At 39.8% G+C, this 20,618-nt stretch overlaps 2 protein-coding genes across 4 annotated transcripts in view; both read right to left on the bottom strand.

Annotated features, from left to right (window-relative positions):
- Nucleotides 1-347: 347 nt before the first annotated feature.
- On the bottom strand, nucleotides 348-18,756 carry LOC148101514 (uncharacterized). Of its 2 annotated transcripts, none has more exons than XM_087846354.1 (4): nucleotides 18,704-18,756; nucleotides 6,082-6,187; nucleotides 3,842-4,522; nucleotides 348-3,516 (listed from the first exon to the last, which is right to left on the bottom strand). In XM_087846354.1, exons 2-4 carry the CDS (start codon nucleotides 6,097-6,099, stop codon nucleotides 2,938-2,940), a joined length of 1,278 nt encoding a protein of 425 aa, XP_087702480.1. In that variant the 5' UTR covers nucleotides 6,100-6,187; nucleotides 18,704-18,756; the 3' UTR covers nucleotides 348-2,937. The 2 variants fall into 2 exon arrangements, with proteins under 2 accessions (XP_087702480.1, XP_087702479.1); XM_087846353.1 differs by lacking the exon at nucleotides 18,704-18,756 and adding an exon at nucleotides 8,787-8,892.
- The window catches only part of LOC148101513 (uncharacterized), a 36,213-nt gene continuing 26,433 nt past the window's right edge, over nucleotides 10,839-20,618 (bottom strand). Inside the window, exons 1-3 of one of the 2 annotated variants that reach the window (XM_087846338.1) lie at nucleotides 15,953-16,078; nucleotides 13,975-14,655; nucleotides 10,839-13,649 (exon numbers count right to left, since the gene is read on the bottom strand). In XM_087846338.1, the coding sequence (XP_087702464.1) occupies nucleotides 13,071-13,649; nucleotides 13,975-14,655; nucleotides 15,953-15,970 (1,278 nt within the window). In that variant the 5' untranslated portion in view covers nucleotides 15,971-16,078 and the 3' untranslated portion in view covers nucleotides 10,839-13,070. Of the gene's footprint in view, nucleotides 13,650-13,974; nucleotides 14,656-15,952; nucleotides 16,079-20,618 lie in introns of those variants that run through there. The other variant, XM_087846339.1, reaches the window with a different exon arrangement.

The raw sequence follows: 20,618 nt of genomic DNA, 5'->3' as shown, positions 1-20,618 counted from the left end.
TGTTTTAGCCTCAGATACTTTGATACAAAGGCATCTGCTGTGATGCTTACACCTTTGATAAAGTCTCGCAAATGTCATCTTTCTTTTTATAGATATAAAAATATGGAAATGTACTGATCCATGATCTGAATTATAACATTTCTGACTGTCTGAGGCAAAATTTCCCCGGATCGGATCGAATCAAATCGTGGATCGAATCGATTTGGGACCTTGTGAATAGGAATCGAATCGATTCTAGAAATCAGTGACGATACCCAGCTCTAACAGTTACACAATCATACCAAAACTCTGTCCTGATAGTTTCCACTTTCTCTTTTGTATCAGACATACTGAGACAATATTCGGGATAAATAATCATGAAAACAATTTATTCAGTTTAGAGGTTTACACGTCACATCATTATAATCACAGAGCTTGTTTCTCTTGAATCGTCCACTTGATGGCGAAGTAGAGCAAATGAATCATCACAATGCTTCGAACCATGAGTCGACCAGTTGGATGGAAAGCTTCAGTTCATCACGAGGCTTCATCTCCCCATCACTAGTATTTTGGTCCTAAACCATTCAGAACTTTATAGACCAGCATCAGAACTTCAAAGTCTATCCTCTGACGGACAGGCAGCCAGAGTGAAGACCTCAGAGCTGGACTGGTGTGGTCCACTTTTTTGGTCTTAGTGAGGACTAGAGCAGCAGAGTTCTGAATGAGCTGTAGTTGTCTGACTGATTTTTTAGGTAGACCTGTAAAGATGCTGTTACAGTAATCAAGCCTATTAAAAATGAATGCATGGACTAGTTTTTCCAGGTCCTGTTGAGACATCATATCAGTACTTACTTTTAAACGTTTACTCTTTGGCTGCTCCACTTCCACCGTTTTTTTCGGCAAAATTATCCACACCCACTGCCGCGCTATGCAATCTGGGATATGTTGGGCCACGAAGTCTACACCGACACATCCTTAAAATTCAGGGAAATGAAGGACGCATTTGAGGGCCGCATTTCGAGCGGCCTTTGAATTGGGACAGCCTTCGTCACGTTGCTGTGACGTAATCGGCCTTCAAATGCGGCCTTTAAGGCTGCAGACCCTGAATTGGGATACAGACCAGGAGTGACATGTTTAGCCACATGTTCTCCTTAAGTTGCTGTCTGTCTGAGTGGTGTCCAAGAAACGATGTGGGCTTCATAGATAATTGGCAAATCTTCTGGAGGAAACCTGGTCTTGTTAGGAGAGAGGGCATCGATCCCACTTTGGATGGAGCAGCTCTCATTTCTAGAAATATGGACAAATTTATTAAACCCCCTAAAATATGACTATCCAGAGCTGGGACCAGGAAGAAGAGTTGCAGTCTTACATGCCTCTCTGCAGCTTCTCTCCTCCTGAAACGACAGCCTCAACACAGCATTTAATCTGTTATTAGACTATTAAATATTTCACTTTAATGTTGCAACTATGCGGTCACTTCTGTCTTTAAACAAAATATTTTCCAGTTACAGAAATCATGAAATCCAAACTAAAGTGTTACTGTTGCTTTATGCATTTTATATAAATAATCGATGATGGTACTGACATGAAGGAAGAGAAAGTTACAGGTTGCATCCTTTGAGTTTGTCTCCGTGCCTTTGGGTGATTTTCAGAAGGACAGATGTTTCTGTTCAATTCTTAAATCAATTTTTTCAAACACAAACACTATTTTAAAGCTTCTAAAGAGTAAAATATTAATGATAATTATGATAACAGTAATAAAAACAAAAGCTCTCAGATCCATCAAATCAAGCAGCAGAAAGAACAATAAGTTAAGAGAAAACTTTAACCTTGTAGACTTCATTATGTTCCAGCTGCTCTACAGACGCTGTGACCTCGAACTTAAGCAGGTCGTAAAGTATGTGCAACTCAATAACTTCATAATTACACCCTGTGGTATTTAGGCAGCAGAACAACTAAGAATAACAACTACAAATAATGTTTTTAGGTTTCTGTTGTACTGCAAGGTTCTGTACAGGAGAACCAAACCAAGAGCAAATATTACGTCTCATTTACACCTGAGCACGAAGAGCCATCAAAATTTAGCAAATTTAATAATCTTTGTTTAGATGCAAGAAGAATAATATAGAAATGAAAAAGTATAAATATAAATCCAGAGCAAACATATCCTCTAAATCAGCGTAGCACATGTGCAACTGCTGGGATTCACTTAAGCATTCGGCTCATTGCGTTTGCAGATTTTTCTCTCGCTGTTCTGGCTCACAGCGCTTCAAGCACAAAAATAAATATCCCCAAAGGTGTGAAAGGGAGCTAATTAGTAAGAGTATTGTTACTCTCCCCAGGAGTAGTCCAGCAGTAGAAATCAGTCCAATAACAAGGTGTGTAACATCTAGCAGGGTGACAGAAAAACCCAGGGTAACTTCTAAGGATCTCAACGTCTCTCTCACATTGTGTTTTTTAAACATGTTTCCATTTGTCACTTCAGTCTTTACTCTGAAATACAGGAAGAGAAATCATGGCTGAAACAACTTCTCATGAAACCAGGGGTGTGGTCCAACAGTCAGTTTTGGTGAGGAAGGTTCCTAACTGAGAGAAGTGACCCAGAAGTATCTGTGTAGCAGCCACAATGAATCAAGATCATGAGCTTTATTAACTGATCAAAGTCTATTCTTTCATCTTCTGTATTATTCAGTTTGCATTGATAATGCCCATTATTGTAATGCTTTTTTAAGATGAGCAAAACTTTATTTTACTTTGGGTTAGCTGGGATAAGTGATGGATGGAGGGAATTTTACTTAAAATAAGATCCCATGTAAATCTGTATTATGTAGAAGTTCAGCCCAGCAACCAGTTCAGTTCAACGCAAGTTTAATTGATTCTATCTGAACTCTGTGGAGCCTGATCTCAAGCTTTTTGAGTCTGACACTGAAACCAGAGGATCTTTCTGTCTCTTCAGATTCACTGTGATGGGAGAGATTTCAGCCCTGAGTGATCATGCTGATGTTTGCACAGAGCAGACAATGAGGTGAATGTTTGGGCACATTGGTAACAGTGAAACAGTTTATTAGTAACGTGAGATCGTTTGTGTTTGGAGTATGAACTGAGATTCCTGAAGCTCTTGTCACACTGGTCACAGCTGTAGTTTCCTTCCATGTGTGTACGTTCATGAACGTTACGACCATTTGATTGTGAGAAGCTTTTGTCACAGTGTCTGCACTTGTATGGTTTCTCTCCTGTGTGGACTCGTTTGTGTGATTTAAGCTCCCTTGCAGTGGTGAAGGATGACCCACACTGATCACAGAGGTGCTTTTTAACCCCACTGTGAATCAGTTCATGTCGTTTTAACTGATATGATGTGGTGAAGCTTCTACCACATTCTTTGCAGTATTTCAGTTTGTCTCCAGTGTGTTTACGTTGATGTCTTTTTAGGGCGGCTTGCCAACTGAAAGTTTTTCCGCAGACGTCACAACGAAAGTCTTTCCCACCACCACAGTGATGACAGGGTTGAGAACTGGATCCATCTGTGTCGCCTTTCCTCTAAACAAAGACACAAAGACAGTGTAAGTCAGTCCTTCAACACTTTTGTCCTGAACGTCGCCTGAAATAAAGAGCATCTCTGCAGACGTCCAATTACATTTTACTGTTTCAGCTAACACACTCAGTTTACTGGGCTGCAATAACTACAATACTACCACCATAATACTACAGTAATACTAAAATCATAACTGACATGAAAATCTGAATAATCACTCAGAGCTGCTTTTCCATGCAGTAGAATTGCTAACATGCTAACACAATTTAATGAGCAGAGTTGTTTCAAACAGTCAGGCTAAAATGACAAGATAACAATATAAATACATACCTCACAGTAACTGCACTTGTAGAGTCTCTTTCTGGTGTGGATCTGTTGGTGTAGTCTCAGGGAATGTGGAGATTTAAAAGTCTTCTCACACAGGTCACATTTATAAGGTCGTCCCTCAGTGTGGGTAAACATGTGTTGTTGTAACTGTGTGTCTGTAGCAAAGTATTTGCCACACTGTTCACAGCAGTACACATCATGTCTGGTGTGAATGCGTAGGTGTATATTTCGGTTCCCTCTCTGGCTGAAAGTTTTTCCACAAATGTCACAGCTGTATGCCTTAATTCCAGAGTGGGTAACTAGATGACTCTGTAAGCTCCTACTGCGATTAAAAGCTCTGCCACACTGATCACAGCTGTATGCTTTAACTCCACTGTGGATGAGTTGGTGTTTTTTTAGGGAATCCTTCAAGGAAAAAGACTTTCCACACAAGTCACAGCTGAACGGTCTCTCTCCAGTGTGGATGACCTGATGACGTTTTAGTTCAGCCTTCAGAGCAAAATCCTTCCCACACTCGTCACAGCTGTATGCCTTAATTCCAGAGTGGGTAACTAGATGCCTCTGTAAGGTGCTACAGCGAGTAAAAGCTCTGCCACACTCGTCACAGGTGTATGTTTTCCCTCTCTTTTTTCTGTGAGGTTTGACGGCCTCCTGAGAGCGCTGACTTCTTGGTCCATGTTGGTCCTGCAGTGACAGAGATACAAACAGAGCCAGTGAGTGAAATGCAGTCGTGGAACAAACTCAACCTTCAAACTCCCTCCATTAACACTAGTTTTAAACCTGAAGGTGGAGTGTGGCACCAAACACCTTAAAGGTCTCTTATCCCCACCTGTTGGTAGTTCTAACACATTACATCCAAAATGGTGTTAAAAATAATTCATGACCATTTAAAAACACTAAAATCATGCCCATCCCTCCTGATTGTACACACAGACACACACACACTTTTTATAGATTTATACATAACCATTCAGTGATAATAAATCCTATGTTTGTCTTATTAGCTGCTGACCAAATGATTGAACAATACTCCAGATGAGACATTACTAGTGCATTAATGACATCTTTCATAATTGAAGAAGTGATAAAGAAAGAGCATTTCATAGCCATAGCTATGCCTTGTCCCGTTTTCTTAATAACAGAGTCGATGTGCTGAGACCATGAAAGGTGGTGATTTATGGTAATGCCGAGTAGTTTAATCTGGGTGACGTGTTCTAACACTGGCTATGGAAAGACTCAGTTGCAGGCTGTTGACTAATCTGCTTCTAATTAACATAGATTTGGATTTAGATACATTCAAAATCATGTTGTTTTTACTTATCCAGTCAAACAGGTTCAGCAAATTTTGTTGTGACACGCTGGTCAATTCAGAGTTGTCACTGGCTGAATAAAACATGGTGGAATCATTGGCATACCCAAGATTAAGCCGAGACATATTGCAGATCGTTAGTGAAAACTGAATAGAGAAGTGGAGCGAGGCAGCTGCCTTGGGGTAGACCGCAGTTCATAACTGAGAAATAATCATTACAAAAAACCTTCTGCTATCTTCTGTCCAAATAATTTTTTCTCCAGCACAAAGCAGCTGGTGAAAATCCATAACATTTTAGTTTATCAATCAAAAGATCAAAATTTATCAAATCAAATGCAAGAAAAATGTCTGATTGTAGCCTAAGGGTTTTTTTACATTAAGGAAAAGGCACCAAACATCAAACCAATTTAAGCCTAAACAGTAACACGTGAAAGTAGAGCAGGGCGATATGACCAAAAATATTTATCACGATATACATTTGAAAATTTGTGATAACGATATAACTGACGATATAATTGACACTAGAAAAAAATACTTTACAACTCCACAACTTTATTAGTGCAAAAAAATCCATCAATGTATTTTCACTTAAACAAGCAGCTGTTTTTTTTTGTGCATTAAAGTTATATAAAAATTTAACAGTGCAAATGCAAATTGCTTGCTGACAGTTTAACCAAAAGGATTTTCCAGAGGAAATTGGCTGACATTTGCTCCAAGGCATTTGCACTGTTAAATTTTTATATAACTTTAATACACATAAAAAACAGCTGCTTGTTTAAGTGAAAATACATTGATGGGTTTTTTAATAAAGTTGTGGAGTTCTAAAGTATTTTGTCTAGTGTCAAATATATCGTCAGTTATATTGTTATTGCAAATTTTCAAATGTATATCGTGATAAATATTTTTGGTCATATCGCCCTGCTCTGTCTGTCACCTTCTGTGTTGAGCTCATTGTTTTCTCTGTAGTGGCTGAGCTTAGTCCAAGTAGCTGAAAATGTTCCTCTGCTGCTCCGTCAGACTCTTCTCCTCCTGCTGATCAGCTGGGACACAAAACAGATCTTTGTTAGGCTCCACACTGCACTGAAGAGTCAAAGTGTCTCACATGTTCATCTGACAACAAAAAACAACAAATTTTTGCTTCCCGAGGTGGGCAAACAGACACAAAAGGTTTGAGCACGGATACCAAATTTAGCAGTATGGCAGACCAGTAGCAGGAGAGACTGAGGCCTGTTATTGGAATCAAAGGCACAGTGGGCCGACACAACGATTTGCACCGATAAGACAAAGACAGCTATGTTTTATCCTGGAATACTTTTTTTTTTACATTTCCTTGAAATATTTTTCATTGTAGCACTTTTACCTCCAACTAGGGGTGAAACGATACACAAAATTCACAGTTTGGTTCTTGGTTTTTAAAAACACACACTCCCTTCACCTCTTCTACATTCCTATGTTTCTCCCAGAGCAGGTCTGAGGGGCAGTCCCTCAGTCATACACATATACTTTTAATCTCACCCATAAGGGGTGGTACCCAGGAGTTTTTGAGAGCAGTGGTTATCAAACTGTGGTACACATACCACTAGTGGTACTTAGTCTCTCTCTGGTGGTACATGGAAATCTCAATTTTTTTTTAAAGACTAAACAATATGTAATTGTGGAGGTATGCAAAGATGGCACAAGCGTTCCCGGGGTTCTTCTGGGAGAGAGGGTGGACCAGAAAACGTCTCCCCGAGCATGAGTCCTCTATAAAGAGCAGCTTATTGCCAGTGGTCGCAGCCACTTCTGGAAGTGAGTAGTAATCCAAACGTAGCACAAAGGTTTAACATCAAATTTGTTTCATTTGGATAATGTGGGGGGTATGGTTGACCTTTTGACCTTTACATTTTCATTAATATCTTTAAAACAGAGGCAGCACAAACGACACTTTTAGTAGCACAAACCAGCACAAACGTAGCACAGTTGATTGACACCAGTTTTCATTGCCCCTCCCGAAAATCTCCTGGAACCACCATTCTCCCAAATTTCTCCCGATTTTCCACCAGACAACAAAATTGAAAAATTATATCAAAGAATTCCTAGCACAGCCCAGCTAATTCCAGTTTTCAACAATGGCGGCAGCAACTTAGTTTTAATATTACTCTTATTACTCTTTCTGAGTTGCAAAATAAACTTTTAAAATATTTTCAGGTGAGAATGTAGCTGTGTAAACTTCAAATATCTGAGCCGCCAAGAACAGCGAACTCCTGGCTTCATCGTTTTCAAACCCCCTTTGGTCTTTTGCTACACAGGTTAAACATGATATATAAGTCACTTAGACCAGCGGTCCCCAACCCCCGGGCCGCGAGAGTTGAGGCTCAGGTGTGAAATGTATAGTTTTCAGTGTTTATATCGGTTTTCAGTATTATTTTGTTATCGTTTTTATCATCAACTCTGTTTTCCTGGGTCTTTTCACGCGTGTTATGAATAAATCTTTTTTTCGGTACCGGTACTAGTTTTATTTTGTTGTATTTATCCGCGACACCTTAAACGCCGGTCCGTCAAAATATTGTCGGGCATAAACCGGTCCGTGGCGCAAAAAAGGTTGGGGACCACTGACTTAGACAACTTAAAAATATTATTGTTAGGCTTTTTTCAGTGTTTTATTTGTCCCTGAGTAAATCGGTTAGGCTGAGATCAAAGTTATTAGATTAGATTAAATAAAACATTATTATTCCCTCGGGAGGGTTCCTCCGGGAGTTTCACACAGCTGAAAACACGTCAAACAGAAAACTGATTAAACAAAAGTGTGAGATGGTCAAGAATTTATGCGTCCGGTTATATTTTAGATAGCAAGGAGCAGACTGCAGAGTTTCACTCCACCGAGAGAGGTTGTGACGTAATTCTGAAGGCTAGACCGTCCAACTTCACAATCGCTCACTTCCAGCCTACCCGACTTTCGAAGGACCTGGCCCACATGTACAGACACACACACACACAGAGTGCCCTTTTGAATGTTGGCAAATATGTGTATGTGGTGTCTGTGAAGGTTCTCAGTCATCCAGGTCATCGTAGTCTAAGGAGCTTGGAAAGAAAAGTGTCTGGACTTCTTCAAGTAGCTTGAAATACATTTAAATCTGGGACTCTCCACCATTTGACCCTTAGAACGGAAGAAGCTTCTCGAATAAGAGGTGAAACGTCTTCATGTGTATGTGGTGTTAAATAGGCCTATACTACTGCGCTTTGATGTCGCTCGTAAGGGTGAAACTCATTGTGAAACGTCTGAGAACCACTGCTACAGAACAATGGAGATTTCCGTTATATGGTAACACCTGCAACTCACGTGACGCCCAGAATTGTACAATACTGATGCTTGAGAGCGCGCGTGTGATGCAAGTATGTGTAGAGTGTTGAGCGCGTGATCAGTGGTGAGAAAAACAACTCATGAAACCTGACCTTTCCATACTCGTGGCTCACTTCCACTTCTAATCTATTCGTTTGCACACTTACACACACCCAGCTGTGGTTTCCTGTTTTGCTACACTCTGGAGAGCCTCGGCTTTAACGGTCTTCTCTCACAGAGAGCAACAGAAAGCGTCCTTCAGAAAACTTCGATAAACTCGAGATTGACTGAACTCAGTTCAAAGTTACCTTGACACTTACCTTTAGATGTGAGAGGTAGTGATGTGTCCTGTGTGTCGACGCTCCGGTGCGTGTGTCGAGTAATCTCGGGGGAGTTTTTGTGAAGCGCGTATCGAGGCTCGCTTTGATTACGTATGCAGTGACGTTCGACGCCTCGTGGGCAGTCCGTACCACGTGACTGATTCAGGAACTGGCTCGCCGGTTCGCGCCAGATTCGAAATAAAATGGGCAGCAAAACACAGCTGATTCCCCCATCACACAGTGTTGTGGAATTGGATTACGTACGTGCTACATAGTTACTTGAGCATTTCTTCTTCGATAGAACCAGCAAGGAAGACATTTTTTTCTCTTCTAATAAAGTATGCACACAGTAATAAATATCACAAATGATAAGTACCATAATATAAATAAACAACACTACAGATCCACCTGACTTATGTCTTTTAGTTTATTAAAAAGTGAAGCGCCACACAGTTTGTGTCATTATCCAGATGTACATAAGCATGATTACACAGTTACTAGGGGCGGGTTTTGATTATCAATTAAAATCGATTCTAACTTGGATAACGTGATATTGATTCATTAAAATTCTGAATCGATTTTTAATATAAATTTATTTTGCCCCAAACGCCAGAATCTCAGGTTAAACCTCACTAAATTTCAACAACCACCAAACAGCTAAAACAGTAAATGACAGCAGATACACATAGGCTATTACGCACAAAGACGTAAACACAAAGCGCGGACCCGCCGACACATCCGAATCAGTGAGATGTGGCCTTTCTCACCCGACAGCACGGACACGGTCAGGGCCGAAAGCCGACAGCTCGCTGATTCTGATCTGTCGGCGGGCTTTGTGTTTTACGCCCTTTTTGCGCTGATTCTGAAGCTGTAGGTTTTACCTCTCCAAACAATATTGACTGAACCAGCAGCAAAAGAAGATCCAAACTAGGCTTCACATAAACATAGCCATGAATTCCCTCTGACTTTTGCTATTTTGCTTCCACTGCGATAAAATCACACTTCATGCACAGCTCTCTCTCTCTGTACTTCAAGAACAGTTTCCCCGTCTAAAAATCTGTTTTCTGCATTATTCGCTTGCTTGTTACGCACAAGTCTACCGTTGTTTACAGCGCTGTCGGTCGCTGTTTTTTTCCCTTTTACTTACTTCCGAAAAGAAAACCTAATTTCTGCTGTTCAGTAGGCTACTGAACAAATTTAAACTTTTTGAAATTATGCAAAATGCAAAACTCTGTAACTTTTCTCTGCTTCACTTCAGCAGCATCAGGTAATGTTCATATGTTGATTAATGGTTTTCTTTCGTTTTTGATCTACTGCAGATTAGTTTTATAAAATCGTTTTTCTGTTTTAGCCTCAGCTACTTTGATACAAAGGCATCTGCTGTGATGCTTACACCTTTGATAAAGTCTCGCAAATGTCATCTTTCTTTTTATAGATATAAAAATATGGAAATGTACTGATCCATGATCTGAATTATAACATTTCTGACTGTCTGAGGCAAAATTTCCCCGGATCAGATCGAATCAAATCGTGGATCGAATCGATTTGGGACCTTGTGAATCAGAATCGAATCGATTCTAGAAATCGGTGACGATACCCAGCTCTAACAATTACACAATCATACCAAAACTCTGTCCTGATAGTTTCCACTTTCTCTTTTGTATCAGACATACTGAGACAATATTCGGGATAAATAATCATGACAACAATTTATTTATTCAGTTTAGAGGTTTACACGTCACATCATTATAATCACAGAACTTGTTTCTCTTGAATCATCCACTTGATGGCGAAGTAGAGAAAATGAATCATCACAATGCTTCGAACCATGAGTCGACCAGTTGGATGGAAAGCTTCAGTTCATCACGAGGCTTCATCTCCCCATCACTAGTATTTTGGTCCTAAACCATTCAGAACTTTATAGATCAGCATCAGAACTTCAAAGTCTATCCTCTGATGGACAGGCAGCCAGAGTGAAGACCTCAGAGCTGGACTGGTGTGGTCCACTTTTTCGGTCTTAGTGAGGACTAGAGCAGCAGAGTTCTGAATGAGCTGTAGTTGTCTGACTGATTTTTTAGGTAGACCTGTAAAGATGCTGTTACAGTAATCAAGCCTATTAAAAATGAATGCATGGACTAGTTTTTCCAGGTCCTGTTGAGACATCATATCAGTACTTACTTTTAAACGTTTACTCTTTGGCTGCTCCACTTCCACCGTTTTTTTCGACAAAATTATCCACACCCACCGCCGCGCTATGCAATCTGGGATATGTTGGGCCACGAAGTCTACACCGACACATCCTTAAAATTCAGGGAAATGAAGGACGCATTTGAGGGCCACATTTCGAGCAGCCTTTGAATTGGGACAGCATTCGTCGCGTTGCTGTGACGTAATCGGCCTTCAAATGCGGCCTTTAAGGCTGCAGACCCTGAATTGGGATACAGACCAGGAGTGACATGTTTAGCCACATGTTCTCCTTAAGTTGCTGTCTGTCTGAGTGGTGTCCAAGAAACGATGTGGGCTTCATAGATAATTGGCAAATCTTCTGGAGGAAACCTGGTCTTGTTAGGAGAGAGGGCATCGATCCCACTTTGGATGGAGCAGCTCTCATTTCTAGAAATATGGACAAATTTATTAAACCCCCTAAAATATGACTATCCAGAGCTGGGACCAGGAAGCAGAGTTGCAGTCTTACACGCCTCTCTGCAGCTTCTCTCCTCCTGAAACGACAGCCTCAACACAGCATTTAATCTGTTATTAGACTATTAAATATTTCACTTTAATGTTGCAACTATGCGGTCACTTCTGTCTTTAAACAAAATATTTTCCAGTTACAGAAATCATGAAATCCAAACTAAAGTGTTACTGTTGCTTTATGCATTTTATATAAATAATCGATGATGGTACTGACATGAAGGAAGAGAAAGTTACAGGTTGCATCCTTTGAGTTTGTCTCCGTGCCTTTGGGTGATTTTCAGAAGGACAGATGTTTCTGTTCAATTCTTAAATCCATTTTTTCAAACACAAACACTATTTTAAAGCTTCTAAAGAGTAAAATATTAATGATAATTATAATAACAGTAATAAAAACAAAAGCTCTCAGATCCATCAAATCAAGCAGCAGAAAGAACAATAAGTGAAGAGAAAACTTTAATCTTGTAGACTTCATTATGTTCCAGCTGCTCTACAGACGCTGTGACCTCGAACTTAAGCAGGTCGTAAAGTATGTGCAACTCAATAACTTCATAATTACACCCTGTGGCATTTAGGCAGCAGAACAACTAAGAATAACAACTACAAATAATGTTTTTAGGTTTCTGTTGTACTGCAGGGTTCTGTACAGGTGAACCAAACCAAGAGCAAATATTACGTCTCATTTACACCTGAGCACGAAGAGCCATCAAAATTTAGCAAATTTAATAATCTTTGTTTAGATGCAAGAAGAATCATATAGAAATGAAAAAGTATAAATATAAATCCAGAGCAAACATATCCTCTAAATCAGCATAGCACATGTGCAGCTGCTGGGATTCACTTAAGCATTCGGCTCATTGCGTTTGCAGATTTTTCTCTCGCTGTTCTGGCTCACAGCGCTTCAAGCACAAAAATAAATATCCCCAAAGGTGTGAAAGGGAGCTAATTAGTAAGAGTATTGTTACTCTCCCCAGGAGTAGTCCAGCAGTAGAAATCAGTCCAATAACAAGGTGTGTAACATCTAGCAGGGTGACAGAAAAACCCAGGGTAACGTCTAAGGACCTCAACGTCTCTCTCACATTGTGTTTTTTAAACATGTTTCCATTTGTCACTTCAGTCTTTACTCTGAAATACAGGAAGAGAAATCATGGCTGAAACAACTTCTCATGAAACCAGGGATGTGGTCCAACAGTCAGTTTTGGTGAGGAAGGTTCCTAACTGAGAGAAGTGACCCAGAAGTATCTGTGTAGCAGCCACAATGAATCAAGATCATGAGCTTTATTAACTGATCAAAGTCTATTCTTTCATCTTCTGTATTATTCAGTTTGCATTGATAATGCCCATTATTGTAATGCTTTTTTAAGATGAGCAAAACTTTATTTTACTTTGGGTTAGCTGGGATAAGAGATGGATGGAGGGAATTTTACTTAAAATAAGATCCCATGTAAATCTGTATTATGTAGAAGTTCAGCCCAGCAACCAGTTCAGTTCAACGCAAGTTTAAATGATTCTATCTGAACTCTGTGGAGCCTGATCTCAAGCTTTTTGAGTCTGACACTGAAACCAGAGGATCTTTCTGTCTCTTCAGATTCACTGTGATGGGAGTAATTTCAGCCCTGAGTGATCACGCTGATGTTTGCACAGAGCAGACAATGAGGTGAATGTTTTGGCACATTGGTAACAGTGAAACAGTTTATTAGTAACGTGAGATTGTTTGTGTTTGGAGTATGAACTGAGATTCCTGAAGCTCTTGTCACACTGGTCACAGCTGTAGTTTCCTTCCATGTGTGTACGTTCATGAACGTTACGACCATTTGATTGTGAGAAGCTTTTGTCACAGTGTCTGCACTTGTATGGTTTCTCTCCTGTGTGGACTCGTTTGTGTGTTTTAAGCTCCCTTGCAGTGGTGAAGGATGACCCACACTGATCACAGAGGTGCTTTTTAACCCCACTGTGAATCAGTTCATGTCGTTTTAACTGATATGATGTGGTGAAGCTTCTACCACATTCTTTGCAGTATTTCAGTTTGTCTCCAGTGTGTTTACGTTGATGTCTTTTTAGGGCGGCTTGCCAACTGAAAGTTTTTCCACAGAGGTCACAACGAAAGTCTTTCCCACCACCACAGTGATGACAGGGTTGAGAACTGGATCCATCTGTGTCGCTCTGCTTCTAAACAAAGACACAAAGACAGTGTAAGTCAGTCCTTCAACATTTTTATCCTGAACGTCGCCTGAAATAAAGAGCATCTCTGCAGACGTCCAATTACATTTTACTGTTTCAGTTAACACACTCAGTTTACTGGGCTGCAATAACTACAATACTACCACCATAATACTACAGTAATACTAAAATCATAACTGAAATGAAAATCTGAATAATCACTCAGAGCTGCTTTTCCATGCAGTAGAATCGCTAACATGCTAACACAGTTTAGTGAGCAGAGTTGTTCCAAACAGTCAGGCTAAAATGACAAGATAACAATATAAATACATACCTCACAGTAACTGCACTTGTAGAGTCTCTTTCTGGTGTGGATCTGTTGGTGTAGTCTCAGGGAATGTGGAGATTTAAAAGTCTTCTCACACAGGTCACATTTATAAGGTCGTCCCTCAGTGTGGGTAAACATGTGTCTTTGTAACTGTTTGTGAGTTATAAACCGTTTGCCACACTGTTCACAGCAGTACACATCATGTCTGGTGTGAATGCGTAGGTGTAAATTTCGGTTCCCTCTCTGGCTGAAAGTTTTTCCACAAATGTCACAGCTGTATGCCTTAATTCCAGAGTGAGTAACTAGATGACTCTGTAAGCTCCTACTGCGATTAAAAGCTCTTCCACACTGATCACAGCTGTATGCTTTAACTCCACTGTGGATGAGTTGGTGTTTTTTTAGGGAATCCTTCAAGGAAAAAGACTTTCCACACAAGTCACAGCTGAACGGTCTCTCTCCAGTGTGGATGACCTGATGACGTTTTAGTTCAGCCTTCAGAGCAAAATCCTTCCCACACTCGTCACAGCTGTATTCCTTAATTCCAGAGTGGATAACTAGATGCCTCTGTAAGTTGCTACAGCGAGTAAAAGCTCTGCCACACTCGTCACAGGTGTGTTTTTTCTCTCTCTTTTTTCTGTGAGGTTTGACGGCCTCCTGAGAGCGCTGACTTCTTGGTCCATGTTGGTCCTGCAGTGACAGAGATGCAAACAGAGCCAGTGAGTGAAATGCAGTCGTGGAACAAACTCAACCTTCAAACTCCCTCCATTAACACTAGTTTTAAACCTGAAGGTGGAGTGTGGCACCAAACACCTTAAAGGTCTCTTATCCCCACCTGCTGGTAGTTCTGACACATTACATCCAACCTGGTGTTAAAAATCATTCATGACCATTTAAAAACACTAAAATCATGCCCATCCCTCCTGATTGTACACACAGACACACACACACTTTTTATAGATTTATACATAACCATTCAGTGATAATAAATCATATGTTTGTCTTATTAGCTGCTGACCAAATGATTGAACAATACTCCAGATGAGACATTACTAGTGCATTAATGACATCTTTCATAATTGAAGAATCGATACAGAAAGAGCATTTCATAGCCATAACTATGCCTCGTCCCGTTTTCTTAATAACAGAGTCGATGTGCTGAGACCATGAAAGGTGGTGATTTATGGGAACGCCGAGTACTTTAATCTGGGTGACGTGTTCTAACACTGGCTATGGAAAGACTCAGTTGCAGGCTGTTGACTAATCTGCTTTTAATTACAATAGATTTGGATTTAGATACATTTAAAATAATATTATTTTTACTTATCCAGTCAAACAGGTTCAGCAAATTTTGTTGTGACACGCTGATCAATTCAGAGTTGTCACTGGCTGAATAAAACATGGTGGAATCATTGGCATACCCAAGATTAAGCCAAGACATATTGCAGATTGTTAGTGATAATTGAATAGAGAAGTGGAGTGAGGCAGCTGCCTTGGGGTAAACTGCAGTTCATAGCTGAGAAATAACCATTACAATAAACCTTCTGCTATCTTCTGTCCAAATAATTTTTTCTCCAGCACAAAGCAGCTGGTGAAAATCCATAACATTTTAGTTTATCAATCAAAAGATCAAAATTTATCAAATCAAATGCAAGAAAAATGTCTGATTGTAGCCTAAGGGTTTTTTTACATTAAGGAAAAGGCACCAAACATCAAACCAATTTAAGCCTAAACAGTAACACATGAAAGTAGAGCAGGGCGATATGACCAAAAATATTTATCACGATATACATTTGAAAATTTGTGATAACGATATAGCTGACGATATAATTGACGCGAGACAGAATACTTTGCACTAATAAAGTTGTGGAGTTGTAAAGTATTTTGTCTAGTGTCAATTATATCGTCAGCTATATTGTTATTGCAAATTTTCAAATGTATATCGTGATAAATATTTTTGGTCATATCGCCCTGCTCTGTCTGTCACCTTCTGTGTTGAGCTCATTGTTTTCTCTGTAGTGGCTGAGCTGAGTCCAAGTAGCTGAAAATGTTCCTCTGCTGTTCCGTCAGACTCTTCTCCTCCTGCTGGTCAGCTGGGACACAAAACAGATCTTTGTTAGGCTCCACACTGCACTGAAGAGTCAAAGTGTCTCATATGTTCATCTGACAACAAAAAACAACATATTTTTTGCTTCCCGAGGTGGGCAAACAGACACAAAAGGTTTGAGCACGGATACCAAATTTAGCAGTATGGCAGACCAGTAGCAGGAGAGACTGAGGCCTGTTATTGGAATCAAATGCCCAGTGGGCCGACACAACGATTTGCACCGATAAGACAAAGACAGCTGTGTTTTATCCTGGAATACATTTTTTTTTACATTTCCTTGAAATGTTTTTCATTGTAGCACTTTTACCTCCAACTAGGGGTGAAACGATACACAAAATTCACAGTTTAGTTCTTGGTTTTTTAAAAACACACACTCCCTTCACCTCTTCTACATTCCTATGTTTCTCCCAGAGCAGATCTGAGGGGCAGTCCCTCAGTCATACACATATACTTTTAATCTCACCCTTAAGGGGTGGTCCCCAGGAGTTTCACAGCATGGTTTAGAACAGTGGTTCTCAAACTGTGGTACACATACCACTAGTGGTACTTAGTCTCTCTCTGGTGGTACATGGAAATCTCAATTTTTTTTTTAAAGACTAAACAATATGTAATTGTGGAGGTATGCAAAGATGGCACAAGCGTTCCCGGGGCTCTTCTGGGAGAGAGGGTGGACCAGAAAACGTCTCCCCGAGCATGAGTCCTCTATAAAGAGCAGCTTATTGCCAGTGGTCGCAGCCACTTCTGGAAGTGAGTAGTAATCCAAACGTAGCACAAAGGTTTAACATCAAATTTGTTTCATTTGGATAATGTGGGGGTTCTGGTTGACCTTTTGACCTTTACATTTTCATTAATATCTTTAAAACAGAGGCAGCACAAACGACACTTTTAGTAGCACAAACCAGCACAAACGTAGCAGTTGATTGACACCAGTTTTCATTGCCCCTCCCGAAAATCTCCTGGAACCACCATTCTCCCAAATTTCTCCCGATTTTCCACCAGACAACAAAATTGAAAAATCATATCAAAGAATTCCTAGCGCAGCCCAGCTAATTCCAGTTTTCAACAATGGCGGCAGCAACTTAGTTTTAATATTACTCTTATTACCCTTTCTGAGTTGCAAAATAAACTTTTAAAATATTTTCAGGTGAGAATGTAGCTGTGTAAACTTCAAATATCTGAGCCGCCAAGAACAGCGAACTCCTGGCTTCATCGTTTTCAAACCCCCTGTGGTCTTTTGCTACACAGGTTAAACATGATATATAAGTCACTTAGACCAGCGGTCCCCAACCCCTGGGCCTCGGACCGGTACCGGTCAGTGAGTCGTTTGGTACCGGGCCCCAAGAGTTGAGGCTCAGGTGTGAAATGTATAGTTTTCAGTGTTTATATCGGTTTTCAGTATTATTTTGTTATCGTTTTTATCATCAACTCTGTTTTCCTGGGTCTTTTCACGCGTGTTATGAATAAATCTTTTTTTCGGTACCGGTACTAGTTTTATTTTGTTGTATTTATCCGCGACACCTTAAACGCCGGTCCGTGAAAATATTGTCGGGCATAAACCGGTCCGTGGCGCAAAAAAGGTTGGGGACCACTGACTTAGACAACTTAAAAATATTATTGTTTGGCTTTTTTCAGTGTTTTATTTATTCCTGAGTAAATCGGTTAGGCTGAGATCAAAGTTATTAGATTAAATAAAACATTATTATTCCCTCGGGAGGGTTCCTCCGGGAGTTTCACACAGCTGAAAACACGTCAAACAGAAAACTGATTAAACAAAAGTGTGAGATGGTCAAGAATTTATGCGTCCGGTTATATTTTAGATAGCAAGGAGCAGACTGCAGAGTTTCACTCCACCGAGAGAGGTTGTGACGTAATTCTGAAGGCTAGACCGTCCAACTTCACAATCGCTCACTTCCAGCCTACCCGACTTTCGAAGGACCTGGCCCACATGTACAGACACACACACACACAGAGTGCCCTTTTGAATGTTGGCAAATATGTGTATGTGGTGTCTGTGAAGGTTCTCAGTCATCCAGGTCATCATAGTCTAAGGAGCTTGGAAAGAAAAGTGTCTGGACTTCTTCAAGTAGCTTGAAATACATTTAAATCTGGGACTCTCCACCATTTGACCCTTAGAACGGAAGAAGCTTCTTGGATAAGAGGTGAAACGTCTTCATGTGTATGTGGTGTTAAATAGGCCTATACTACTGCGCTTTGATGTCGCTCGTAAGGGTGAAACTCATTGTGAAACGTCTGAGAACCACTGCTACAGAACAATGGAGATATCCGTTATATGGTAACACCTGCAACTCACGTGACACCCAGAATTGTACAATACTGATGCTTGAGAGCGCGAGTGTGACGCAAGTATGTGTAGAGTGTTGAGCGCGTGATCAATGGTGAGAAAAACAACTCATGAAACTTGACCTTTCCATACTCGTGGCTCACTTACACTTCTAATCTATTCGTTTGCACACTTACACACATCCAGCTGTGGTTTCCTGTTTTGCTGCACTCCGGAGAGCCTCGCCTTTAACGGTCTTCTCTCACAGAGAGCAACAGAAAACTTCACTCAGAAAACTTCGAAAAACTCAAGATTGACTGAACTCAGTTCAAAGTTACCTTGACACTTACCTTTAGATGTGAGAGGTAGTGATGGTCCGCTTGAAGCTGACGCTCCGGTGCGTGTGTCAAAAAGATCAACACGCTGCTTAAGAAGCACGTGTCGAGGCTTGATTCGTTTGGCCAGAGTCACATGATTAGTGACGTCTGAAGCTTCATTTAGAACGTACTTTTTTTACTGAACTTTATTGAACACACAATAAGTATACAACATACAAACAGATAAAGTTTACGAAAGAACAGAACATGAACATACAAAACCAGGGGTAAAAAAAATAATTAATGAGTACGCGAAAAAAATCAACATATATATATTGTTCTGAGAGGCTTTTTGTTGGTTGAGTCTGATATTGATTATGTGTACAATTCCATATCCTTATAAAAAAAAAGGCAGAAATATGGTGTTTTATTAATAAACTTACATTTATGGATAAAAAATTTAGCTAAAAGTATTAACAAATTTATTATAAAAAAACATTTATCATTCTTCCTGGGGAACTTAAAGAAACAGAATAAAACATTTTCCCATCATAAAGAAAACTCCCTTAAAATATGGACAATAACAAAACTGCTAAATTCCTTCCAGAATCTCTGTGTAGAGGAACAGTACCAAAAAAGATGTGCCACAGTTTCTGGATGATCCCCACAGAAAGTTCAATTAGTATTTATGTGTCTTTTAAATGTTACCATATAGTGACTGGCTGGGTAACATTTATGAAGAATTTTATATGAGATTTCCTTCACCTTGTTTACAATTAGATATTTATGGGATCATCCAGACTGTCTTCCAGGTGATATCTGGAACATGTCGGTTCCAGTAAGATATTATATATATGGGAGAGACATGATATCTTCTTGGAATAAACTACGTATTCTCTTATTGCTGTTACCAAGTTCCTGTGAAAAGCAGATTTTTCCCACTGCTGACTCAGCTGGATCAGGGAGACTGACTGAGGTAGATATTGAACTGTCAGTGTTTTTATATAACATTAAAGTACCTGAGTACATACCGGGTATGGCACCAAGCACCTTTGAGAATTCCCGAACACTTACGGGAAAATTATAAAGTGTAAGGGATTCATTGTAAGTAAGTAGTACTCCCTCTTTATTAACCAGCTGAGCCACCAATAGGATCCCATTTTGGACCCGAGTTTCAAGGAAAAGTGATAATAAAAGAAATAAAATATCTCTGTTGTTCCAGATGAGGTATTTGTGTAGTGAGAAGTTGTGTTTATAAATGAGGGTCCACGCTAAGAGCACTTGCTTATGGAAGGATGAAAGATTTACAGGGAGTTTTCCAACACTGTAATTACAATTTAAAATAAAATTAAAGCCACCAAAATGGGAGAAAATATGATATGGTATAAAATTCCAGATAGAGGTAGGGTTTTAAGAAAATGTTTAGCCCAAATAATTTTGAAAGTGTTATTTAAAGTAGAAAAGTCTAAAATGTTAAGCCCACCTGATTCATAGTTATTAATCACAACAGATTTTCTAATATAATGTGTATGGTTTTTCCATATAAAATTAAAGAGCATGCGGTCAATGTCTTTACTAATTTTCTTATCCAGATGTAAGGAGAGAGCAGCATATGCCAGTTGGGATATCCCTTCAGCTTTAGTAATTAAAACTCTACCTGTCAGAGATAAATCCCTTTGCAGCCACTGGTTGAACTTTTTTCAGATTTTTTGTATAATTGGATTGAAGTTTGATGAGCATCTTGACTTTTGGTCTTTGGATATTAACAGTCCTGGGTATGTGACTTGTTGTTTAACAGAAATGTTACAGATAGCATTTGCAGTGCATCCTTTAATTGCTAGAAATTCACATTTTTTTAGATTTAGACATAAACCAGATGCCTCAGAGAAATCACTAATATCACTAAGGGCTGGACGGATTTGATTTGCATTCTTCAAGAAGAGTGGTG

This window comes from Neolamprologus brichardi, chromosome 9, assembly GCF_056152115.1.
Source record: "Neolamprologus brichardi isolate AB-2024 chromosome 9, ASM5615211v1, whole genome shotgun sequence".
NCBI lineage: Eukaryota > Metazoa > Chordata > Actinopteri > Cichliformes > Cichlidae > Neolamprologus > Neolamprologus brichardi.
This window is presented reverse-complemented; position numbering and strand designations above follow the sequence as displayed.